The sequence below is a fragment of the Homalodisca vitripennis genome, chromosome X (genome assembly GCF_021130785.1).
Source record: "Homalodisca vitripennis isolate AUS2020 chromosome X, UT_GWSS_2.1, whole genome shotgun sequence".
Classification (NCBI taxonomy): Eukaryota; Metazoa; Arthropoda; class Insecta; order Hemiptera; family Cicadellidae; genus Homalodisca; species Homalodisca vitripennis.
The window spans coordinates 64,955,224-64,967,567 of record NC_060215.1 but is presented as its reverse complement, the minus strand read 5'-3'; the positions used below and the strand labels follow the sequence as shown (position 1 = coordinate 64,967,567).

Here is a 12,344-nt window from a genome sequence, read left to right as displayed (position 1 = left end):
AAGATGGACTTGGTTATGCAGTACAGAAGTTTTACTTATTTGTAAGATCTTATTGTGTTGTTTTTAATGTACGGTATTTTGTTTATTTATTATTTGCTTTATTGAACTATTTATAGATAGTCAAATTATCAACTGTCTAAACAAATTTGTTATTTTTGAAGTATTTTATCATTCATCTTGTGCTATAAAATTGATATCTATGATGACCAAGGTAGTTAGCTAAGCTTGACAAATGCTATAGAATGTAAAACCTGTTTATTAAATATAGAGAGTTTTAATTTCAAATTACCGGTACTAAAAACTGTAATTTATAATTTTCATAGACTAAGTTTTAAAACTAAATCATACATAGTATAAACCTACTTAAAATTGATATATAACTGTTTGATATTCATAAACATTAACCCAAATCTTGAAAATAATAATCTATTGGGTAAAACGTGTCATGTAGCAGAATAATCATATTTTTGTATAGTATATACATTCTCAAAAACATAAAAAAGTGTAATATAATATATTATAAATACAAATGAATGACTAAATGTGTTGCTAAGCACTAATCTTAAGAACGACTCATGTTTTTTTTTAATATTTGGTTGGAAGTCCAAGGAAGGTTTATAGAAAGAGGAAAATTGATAAATTTTCCCTGAATGCTTTAGAATTTTGAAAATAATTATAATATTTATGTTGTACAATACAAATTTAACTGATATTAAAACAGCTGTTAGCACTTAACCTTCTATGATGCTTCAGCTGAAGTTTGTCAACGAGGCTGAAACATTTGTTAACATTTTAATTTGATGAAATATTTAATTACACAGTGCTTCATCAGTAGTGGAATACAGATGATAGAGATAAAGTTATGTTATAACTTTTATTCCAGATTGCGCCAGTAACAAATCAAAAACTTCTAATGCATTGGAAATACTTTGTTTATAGTTTGTTTTGGAAATATTATAAAAGCAACCTTAATAAAGAAAGCTATAAATGTTTGCACAAAAGGAAATAAAAAATGGATGGTATCCTTGACATTGTGATATTGCATTTTTATAATGGCTTGAAGAGAAAAACAGAGGTTTGAACACTAACATGCCTGAGTCATTTATTCCCAGAACTGTAGGTCTGAAAAAAAGCAAGGCTTCTATAACACAAAACCTATTATATGCAATTATTTTGAAATATTGCACGAGCTTACTAAGGATTTCCCACTTAAATTGGTAGTAGTTATTTTTGACTGTAGTATACTTCTCAGTCCTAAGTACTGGTATGTACTCCTATTTTCTTAATCGGGACAATGAGGCAAACCTAACTATGGCACTGGAAATATCTTAGACTGAAAGAAGATTGCAAGAGCCGGAAGTAGACAATTTTTGACCAAAGTAGATTTCTGAGACCTGCATATGTATATACTGTCTAAATAAGGCAAATTCAAATTTTACACTGTAAATACATTGGACTATAAGTGAATTCAAATGGCCAAAAGTAGACATTTTTTAACCGAAGTAAGTTTCTCAGTCCTACATATGTCTAATTATATTCTTGTCTTCGAAACAACAAGGCAAACTCTACTATGGCACTAAAAATATCTTAGATGTCTAGTAGATTATAAGGACTGGAAATATATGTGTTTTACCAAAATGGGTTTTTCAGACCTATGTTTATATTTTCTGGATCGGGACAACAAAGCAAACTCAGCTGTTGGTAATATAATTAATTCAAACCAGAAATGCTCCTATAAACGCAAAACCAGATGTAAGTATCAGTTCTTTAACCTCTGATCTTCAAAACCATGAACACTGATATAATACTTACCTGATGTGTGCTTACTTACATTTAATAAATATTGTAAACCATCCATACCATCATATTACGTCATAAGTGCTTTATTCAATTAGGCTAAGCACTTTGATTTCAAAAATTGTGTACGAAGCCTCAGGTAGCAGCTAATTTACATACATAAAATGATGTCTGTTAAAATACTTTTATAAAGATGTATTTTTTGCTTGCAGTAGATATAAGGAAAAGTAAAACCCAGACATTCTTAAGGCAGATCAGAAACTTTGCAAAATTATTCATGGATAGAGAAATACATTGTACCATTTATCAAGTAATCCGATAAATGGATAAGATAAAAATTTACAGATATAAATATGCAGAAACAGAAAGAAGGTTGCAAAACTGATTATAACCTTATGAGACATCTTTCTGATGGACTTTCTTTTATTGTGTAGCATTTTCAAACATAAAAATAACATAATGTAACAAGCAGTAAAAAATTAAAGACAAATATAAGTAATTTTGGTATCAATTTACAATAACGTGACCATGGAAAGGTATGTTATTTTTTTTTTCCTGAAAACTACAATTTTTCCTGAAAACAATAGTGAAGAAAAAACTCGTCGGCAACGAAAATCAAAGGAGTTACAATTTTTTGAAATCCTCTGAAAACTCTGTTTTTTACAGTACCTCTGGCAACACTATCCATATTTGACAGTTTGGTATTACTCCGCGGCTCTCTCAAATAAAGAAGGGACGCCATTTTGAACTATTTTGTTCCTCCGTGTCTATTCTTAACCTCCTAGTTCAGTAGTGGTAATGGCACTCCTTTGTGTTGGATGTTCATTAAGGTAAGTGATAAGTTACTGAAATGATGCTAACTAGTACGTTAATCCTGTCAACGATGCCTGCCCGCTGCGCAGTGCTGCGCACTGCTTGCTCTTTTAGAAAAAAAATTAACTCGAGCTTGCAAAAGTCGAATCCCAGATCACGTGATGCCCCTGCTCTTTAACGCAATAATGCCCGAAAGGTATCAATATAATACAATAATATACTTTCCCCCCAGTTTATATGCACCTTTGATAATAATACTTGGCTATAAATTCCCAACCCATGAATAAATCCATGGTCACGCTATTGTAAAATAAATACCGTAATTTTATTTTTACATTGATAACCAATTTTACATTACAGGTTGTCAGTTACTAATATCAATATGCTGTCAGTTTGGAGAATACTCTGCTTCCATACATCAATCTTTTGACAAAGACCTGGTGCACAAGGAATCTGAGGATGGTGAATTCATCTGAACATACGAGTTTGTCAATCGCAGACATTCCTCTGATATAGGGTGTTACTGTCCAGTCTCGTATCAAGAACCTAATAACTCTTGGGAACCTAACTAAGCTCATGGGTATTCCTTCTTGCATAATAAAAGTAATACCTATCTAATATTATTGTTCCTGTACTTGTGTCATTGTTTAGGTAGAGCAAATTTATAGGAAAATTTTCTTCCATCTGGAAAACTGTGGTAATTATGCCAATTAATGGACTACTGATCTTTATGAGATATCTGTTGTAGGCATTGTATACAAAAACTTGTATGTACATTTTTTTAAACAGAATTTGCCATCTTATGGTTTTTGTGTGTGGTTGTTTTACTGCCAAAAACTTATAGTTTTTAGCAGTGACTGATCCTGTCGTTGAGTGAAGATATTTTACCACATAGACTTCCAAAAGATGTTTGACAAGCTTCTTTCTTCATCACCTCTTTTCATAACTTGTATGCCTTAGAACATTTTCTATAAATAACTTACTTTCTTCATATTCGGCTGGTTTTAACAATATCATTTCCCCTGTCACTAAATTAGGTCAGATATAACAGGTTTTACTGTACTACTAAATTTTATGGTACGGTACACTGCGTGACTATGGGTGATATGATATCTCAATAGTGGCTTTTTTCCTATTATAAAAACTTAAAAAAATATAATGGGCAATATTCAGTATGGTTAAATTATATATAAAAGGTCCAATTATTCTAAAATCATTTACTAATAATATTATTAGGAGTGTAATTGGGTAAATTCAAGTGACTAAATGAAATATATACCTATAGGAGATTTTAAAATAAACAAACTCTAATTACTTATACCAGGCTCCACGTTAACTAGGGTAGTCAACAAAAAGAAAGCCTTGTTAAATAGCTATTAATTCTCTATTTGAAAAATTTACTTGAAAAAAGTGAATTTTTCAGGCAGTTATCACAATAAGCAACATATGTTATTTTGTACAACATTTCTATTTAAAGATTGTATATTATTAAAGGAAAAACCAATGACAAATCTGACAAAACACTTCTAACAAATCTGGAACCCTTTCAAATCATCCATCTTTATTAATGAACTTGAAATATAACTATTATCTGTGTAGCAAAAACATTGTTTGACTGTTGAAGGTTTTAAAAATTATTTAGTTGTATTTTAAAATGTTTTAACTAATGTTATTAGATTATTAACAAAGTATAACAACTTGTTTTGTACTAGTCAATATGGCCTTTCCACCACTGATTATAGCTATAATTTATTTGTATGTGATGTAAATAGTCACACATCAGACTGTAATAAGTTGGTGGACTTAGAAAAATTAGTGAAACCCTTAAAACTGTCCAATTATAAAAAAGGTGCCTAAGTGATCACACAACTAACGACAATTTGGGATGATCCCAGAATAGAAGGTTATTCATGCCTAATTTAAAATTTTCATAATTATATGTGCCACTACCGGTGCACGATAATGTGCTAGTGAGCTGGACAAAGTTAGGACTAACTCTTGTGCTTCACTTCTGTTGTACCACACCCTCCATCAATGTTATAGTGCTCTATGATTCAAAGCATTTAGACTTAAGGCCTTTAATACTCATAGGTAAAGCTATTATATATTTTAAACCCATCTTTATTTTATTATAAACAACTCTTATAGATACACAGAAACAGTCATAGAGAATGGCAGGAAACATATGTTACCTACCAACAGGTTTAAAGTAATACACATTTATCCTTGGGATGAACAAAAGGAAATGCACAACACCTATTTACTGTATATTGTTAACAATAAGTGTCATCTGTCAGCTGAGAGACACTATATACATAAATATGTTACAAGTAATTTTTTCATAATTTTGCTTTTAAATATTCTGTTCAAGCTATTTTTATATATAGAGTGTGTATTAGAGCTCTAGGGTCAGTGAGTATTCTTAATACTCTAGGGGCTAATTCCTCTGGATAGAGAATAGATACCCTGACACATGAAGTTATTAATTGGACTAAGGTGGTGTAATCGAGTTATGGTTGGATTATATATTTTTTTTAAATATTAGAGTCCCATGATCCTTTCAACTAACTTTAATGAAGACAGGAGAAATAGAAAAAACATTGTAATCATTCAAAGAGAAATTATAGACATTTAAAGTAATAATTTTGACCAATTTTGTAACCAGGTCCCAGCTAAAACAGCTGAAGATAAGTATATAAATTTAGAAAGTACATATATGAAATATGAATTAGTGAATAATAATATTTTTTAAATATTTGTTGCAGGAGGCGGGACTTCCAGACCTGCAACATTAGAGCATGATGCGGCCAACTGGATATCCAATCCCCCACTCGACTCTGACCAACTGCCTCAGTGTAAGCCATGTAACGGCCACGGCCGGGAAATGTAGTGCTGCTTACTGCATGAAGTGCCAGTTCCACTATTTTTTTTTCACACAAACCCTTCTCAGATTGACATCTGGGTTTCTTTTCTCTTTTGTGTATTGTGTCCAACACAGTAGGATTTTTAACTCATTGAACATTGTTTTTTGATAGAGAAGAATCTGATTCAAGTTCAGAGAGTTCTGATGATGATGAATTGTATGAGAACAAATATTGTTTTTTTTGGGGGGGGGGAAGAGGAGTATACAAACATTTTTTAATTATCATAAAAATAAATGTTAACTGATTCATGGATGCCAGAGGAGATGGGGGATGAAAACCCCAGAGTATTGAGTACAGAAATTATATCATTAATTCCAGTCAACAAAGGTTCCTCGACATCTTCAATAAACTTTTTGGATATCCACAGATGTCTTTTTGAGTGAAACACCACTTGCATTTTATCGCATTGTTTTTTCAAAGGAGAGGTCAATCCCCTTTTAAGCCTTATTCTTCATGTCCTCAATGGCCTGTGCGAGAATCTTATCAAACAGAATAAGAGGAAGAATTGATACAGTACAAGGTTGATAGTACTAATAAAAAGTTAGTAGTGTCCTACTCATAGACACAATTTGAAACTGCGCTATCTCTAAATCAGATCCAAAGTCAAATGTCTGGGACTCCCAAGGTTCCCATACTGCCTCATTTCCTGCAGAGAATGAATGTGTTTAAACGAAATATGACTTAAACAGTGACGTATTTCAATGAAATATTGCTTAAAAACCTTGCATTTAGTCATATTTCATACACATACTCTAAAAAGCATTTTCTTCAGCCCTTTGTCCGTGGGGCTAATTTCAAGAGAGATCAAATACTACCTTAAATGGCAACAATTCCTTATGCTATCATACATTTTAAATATTTTTTTTCTGTTTCTAGGAGTTATTTCAAAGGTTTTGCCTATGAAATAAAAAATTACACTACTGAAAACTGATTGCACCATATTAAATTTAGAACAAGAAAGAAACTCAAATCCAAATAATAAATAGATGGAGGGCATTGATTAACAATTTTTAAGTTGGTAAGACATGGCACTATTCTGTCTAGTACACCTGAGTGGAGGTAGTGTGATGAGGATTATCAGGATCAGAACAACACCAACTAAACAGTCTAATGGTTAGTACTCTCAGTGTCAGTGCAAAATTTGCTGGTAAATTCTCTGGTAAAATCAAATAACAAATATTGACATGTATACAATAATGTCTAAATTATTAAGTTCACAGATTTATTAAAATAAATGTGTAACATCGTTTCATATTTTTATTTTATTGAGAAATATTATAACGTTATGTATTGATACATTATCGATGAAAATCCAAGCTAAACAATAATAATCAACCTGTGGACAATCTTAATCCATCCATTTTTAATAACTATCAAACAGTTTTTTAAAATTATGAATAAAATAAATGTTGATATATCAAGGTAGTTCATATAAGGATTGTAGGAAATAGAGGAATTCTGTAGCTGAGGAGTGCACTTAAGAACATTTTACAACACACTGACATTAACCTTAGGCTAAAATGGTGTTACATTTTGTGAACTGACCTGAGTTGAGTTGATGATAATCAAGGTCCTGAGGAATATTTGTAGAGGCACTGTCATCACAATCTCGCAAACCCTGAATCACTGACTGGTGAAACTCAAGCAGATCATCTCCAACAAGCTTCTGTATGAAGTTGGAAGGCACAAGCCCGCGCCGCCCGTCCAGCAGTTCCCCGTCATAAAACCCGTCCTTTAATAAATCAATAAGTATCAGTCATGCTTATGAAATGATACCAACAAAAAATAAATAACAGAACCAGCCAGGACATCTTAATAATGCGTTTTTTTTCATTAGTAATGTCTTATTTAATTCAGTAGTAATTCCAGTGTGGATTCTAGCTACCATATGGAAACAGCAATAAATTAACAGGAGGATCATAACAGTCTTTAACGGTATGGATACCAACATGAAACCACATGTGAATTTGTATGCACATTTATTAACGTGGTAATATTTTACCATATGTTCTGTTCTATTGTAAATTACAAAATTTATAAAAGGCCTATTATAGTCTTGTGCTGTTAATAATTACCAGTAATTTAGTCTTGCACGGTTATTTTAATTTTTTAATATATTGCACTTTTTCCTACTGGTTATTGTAAACTATTGAAATGTTCTAAATGATTTACTAGAATATACGGTAGTATGGTTGTATTTTCTAGTTGTTTGTTTCATCAATAGTAATGTAATGTTTCTATCTTTATTAATTCGATTTTAAGTTATACTGGAAGAAATAATTTACCATTTATGCCCCATTGAGGATACACTAGTAGGTACTGTAAATGTGTCAATGGTTTATTGTGTTTGAACTTGTACTTCAAAAAAATCAAAGTTTTCACTAAGAAAACCAATGATTAGTATCCTCAAATATGACCAAAACATTAAACTATGATTACTACATTTTTAGTCATTTAGAAGGACTTCATTCCAATATTCTCACTAGGAAATAATACCTGAACAGGAAAACTCTCTGTCAAAACAGCCTTAAAGTCCCAAGATGAAATATTTAAAGAAAATCTAGACACAAACAAGCTAGGAGTGAGTTCACAGTGGGATGGACTTATATTGCAACTTGCCTAGTAAACTTTTAAATAAAGTGGTTGACTCTTTAAACAAGCTTCAAGCTTCAATAAGCTTCCAAGTAATCCATTCAAGGAAATTCCTCTGAAAATTTTTGACTGTTAAACTTATATGATTTTGGTCCAGACAACCGAGTCTTATTTCTCCACATACAGTAACACTTTTCCAATCTTTGTTTAAATGGGACCATTTCCTAACTCACCCAACAAGCCTCTTTTATTGATCACCACCTAAACATTAAATATATTTGTTATTACAAAATATGTGGATTTATTTAGCAAGAACAAGTATAATTCTGCCTAGGCAGTATGAATATGTTTAAAACACATGTGGAAATCTGTTAACAGGTTACACAGAAGGAAAACTCAGATATGATCACTACGAATGCCAAGCCACTTTTGTTTCATGATGAACCTTTCAACTAGGACTATAGATTAATCTTTTTGTTTAGGTTCCACAGCGAGTTCATTACATATTTTCTTTTTCGTAAGGCTCTCCCTCACCCTTATATCTCACTGATCCTTATCTCAGGTGGCCTTTGGCACCTGACCAGTAGAACTCTTGAACGCTTCAAGTACCCACTACAGGCCTAAGGGCTAAGTATACAACACTTGAGTAGAGGAGGTCTTTTAAAAACATGTTAAATATTAAAGTACACCACACATCATTTTCACACCATAAGACCACTCAATATTGCTCTCAAAATTAATAATTTTAATTATCATTAAATTATTAAAAGTGTTTTTAATCCCAGTGTTTCTTATTATCGGATCACACACTCCAAAATTGGGATTAACACATGCATCTCTCATGAAATGTATACCTTAGAACTCTTCACTATATTTTCCCAAAATAGGTCATCACTATACAAAACTCACAGAAAAACAAGATGTTTACCCAGTACATCAAGCTAAAAAATCAAGATGTAGCTTCGTCTGTACGTCTACTTGAAACTGTTCAGGAAACTTTCAGACTATCTGACCATCAACAAAAAGAAATTCCTGAATTGCTATATCTGTGAAACCTCTGTACCTATTACAGACAACAAAACCATACTCAATATGGCTTTAAACCAAGAATTTTTTCTATGAGACAATCTTTGTTGTTAAAATATGTGGCGATCCACGTCACAAGCCATAAGTTCTTCCTAGTTTTTGAAATAATAGACTTTATGTGTTCAGATAAGATCTACTTCAAATCTAGGAAAGCATCAAGATCCTGCGTGAAATGGTTTTCTCCATCCTATCTCTCTAATCTCATGAAAAGAATCCTTAATTGTTTATGAGTAAAAATAATTTCCACCATGTTCAATCCGGTCAACTCCGCCTGATCATGATACAAGCACAGAAGAAATGGTCTGATAGTCCCATAGGATTAGTAAGTATTCAGATTCTTAATGGCAGACTAGACAGTGTAAATCTATGAAGGAGGAATTTTAGTGCTTGATTCATCTTACAACAAAAGTTTAGATAAAGTTTTAAATTTACCACAAAGCACAGTACCATTAAATACACTTGTCATTAATACTGGCAAATTGAACTACTGGTCAACATATTTGTAGAACTTAGTTTTCAATTAGTTTTCAACATTTCTAGAATGCTTTTTCTGCATTAATCTAGTTCCACTTTTACCACTCATCTCAAGTCTCAGTACACTATGTGACTCAAGATCACTTGAGGGTTTCTGTAAGCAGAATGCTTTCTCTTAAGCAAAGAAATGAAATTGAATAAAAAAAGCACTCAGAGTGCCTGAAACAATGTCTCTTTTTCACAGGTGTGTTATCCTTCATACCCATGAAGGATAATAACTTTGCTATTAAGACGAGCATAATGAATGAAAGAACTATACCTCATCCATGTTTCCCCAGACGAGAAGGTAGTCCCCAGCATTAACAGCTAGTTCTGCTTCAGGGCACTCATTTGGGGACTGTTGAAATGGGTCATAAGAATATCTGAAAATATCATATGATTAAATATTAAAATATAGTTGTAACAGCTATAAGAATAAACTAATAATAATAAATTATATATATATATATATATATATATATATATATATATATATATATATATAATACGAATAAAAATATAACAACACATTTAATAATGTTAGTGTACAAGTTAAAGAAAGTCCAGACCTTAGAATACCTTATATAATTAATAAATTGTATGGCCTCAATCCCTCTTTAACTTCTTAACATGTTAAATAAATAACTAATTATAATTTGGTTATGATATCACTTTAAGGTAAATTATTATTTTTATATTTTATAAATATGAGAATCCTTTTAAATACAAATCACTTTAAAAGTGATTCCTTATTAAAAGAGCTCAGAAAAACATAAATTGATGATCAAATATACAGATCTATAATCTATCTTTATCCTAACCAAAATTGTAGCCAGTTAGAGTTTAAACTAAGCATTTACCTGCAACCATACAGGCAATATTGTTTTGCTGAAGTTTCATTTTCATAGCACAATTTTTATTTATATTTAGAATTGGTTTAGAGTGTTATACATTGGTAACAAATACGTTATATTGGTTAAAAACATGTTGCTAATTATTGAAATGAGATGATGATGTATTGCTTAAAAGTATTTACTTCTTACGATTACAGAACTTAATATAAGTTGTTCGGAAAGACAAAAATGGTAATTACGTATAAAAACCATGATGTAAATCTTTAAAATAATTGTATACTTAAAATGGTCATAAAATATAATTATTTTACTTTCACAATGTTGTATTACAAAGTAGAAACTCAAAAGCCAATTTTTTACTGAATACATCTTACTGCTTAGTTACATCAGTTTAAAATGAATTGTTCTTTCAAGTACTTGAAAATTTAAAATGATGTTTCTGCAGGTTTAAAAACATTGTATTCCTTATAGCTTCAACATTTTCCAAATGTATCTCATAAATTTTGAATGTTACATAATCTCACAGAAAAATTCTTTTGATGTAAAAATCTGCTGACTGTGCACACCATTCTATCAGGCTGTTCTAAGATATCCACTGGCAATGTATCAGGATATCTAAATAAACTTTGTTTTAGTCCTTTATCCATAAAGTGAATAGTTTATGGAAGAAGAAGTTAGTGAAGTATTAAGCATTATTCGTAACGCTCATTTCAGAGCATCTATGAGTGGGAAAATTAAAAGTTTCTAAAGTTGTTGCTCAAAAGAAAGAAGCTTAGGACACATTTGCGTAGCATTTCCTTAAGCAGTGGGAAAACAACAGAAATTTCAACTTAGAAGATGTTTAGTAAAATGAAGAGTAGTACTGTATAATGAAAACTATGGATGTAAAAGTTACAAAAAAAAAACAGTCCCTTTAAGCTAGGAAGAAAGACTTCTTGAAAGTTATAAATAAAACGTAAAATTCTGTTTCAAAAGAGCAAGGAATTTTATCAGTACGTCGCCATGCATCAAACAACAGAAAAAAACTGTTTAGTTTACAATAATAACAAATGTTTCAGTTTTATTGTTAAAAAAATAAGGCTAAAAATTAAAATATGTTGTTATGGAAATATACAAAGTAAATATAGTTTTTTAACTTTCTAACAAAATTGAAATTGTAATTGTGTTATACAATTATGTTTGCTAGGAAATTTGATGTAAAAGGTGATTTTTTTATTGGTGCGGTTTTTAAAACTAAATAAAAAAATGAAAAACAACCTGCATTGACATAAAAATGCATTTATTTGAACTACATTGTCATGACATTAACGTTTAAAAATGATTTCTGGCATATGGGCTCCATTTCGTTCGCGTAGAAAGCCCAATCGAGAAGTCCAATTTTCGAATACTCTTTCCAGCAGCTGTGGTTGAATTCCGCCAATAACTCGACGAATGTTAGCTTCCAAGTCATTTAAAGTTTGTGGCTTGTTAGCGTATACTTGAGACTTAACATATCCCCACAGAAAGTAGTCTGTTGGCGTGATATCACACGACCGTGGGGGCCAGTTGACACTACCTCTAAATGAGATGATACGTTCACCAAATGTTTCTGCCAAGAGGCCAATTGTGTCGTTTGCCGTGTGGCACGTCGCGCCGTCTTGTTGGAACCAGACATTTTCTAAATCCACATCAAGTTCGTTTAGCTGAGGAAAGAAAAAGTCCCGTAACATTGCCCGATAGCGTTGACCATTTACCGTAACAGTCTGGCCAGCATTGTCTTTAAAAA

The 12,344-nt window shown here is 31.5% G+C and overlaps 1 protein-coding gene across 8 annotated transcripts in view; it reads right to left on the bottom strand.

Annotated features, from left to right (window-relative positions):
• Nucleotides 1-12,344, bottom strand: part of LOC124369091 (RIMS-binding protein 2) — a 351,075-nt gene that overhangs the window by 164,793 nt on the left and 173,938 nt on the right. For all 8 annotated transcript variants that reach the window (XM_046826818.1, XM_046826820.1, XM_046826819.1 and 5 more), the window contains 2 exons: nt 10,006-10,108; nt 7,080-7,266 (listed from right to left, as the gene is read on the bottom strand). In XM_046826818.1, the coding sequence (XP_046682774.1) occupies nt 7,080-7,266; nt 10,006-10,108 (290 nt within the window). The remainder of the gene's footprint in view (nt 1-7,079; nt 7,267-10,005; nt 10,109-12,344) is intronic.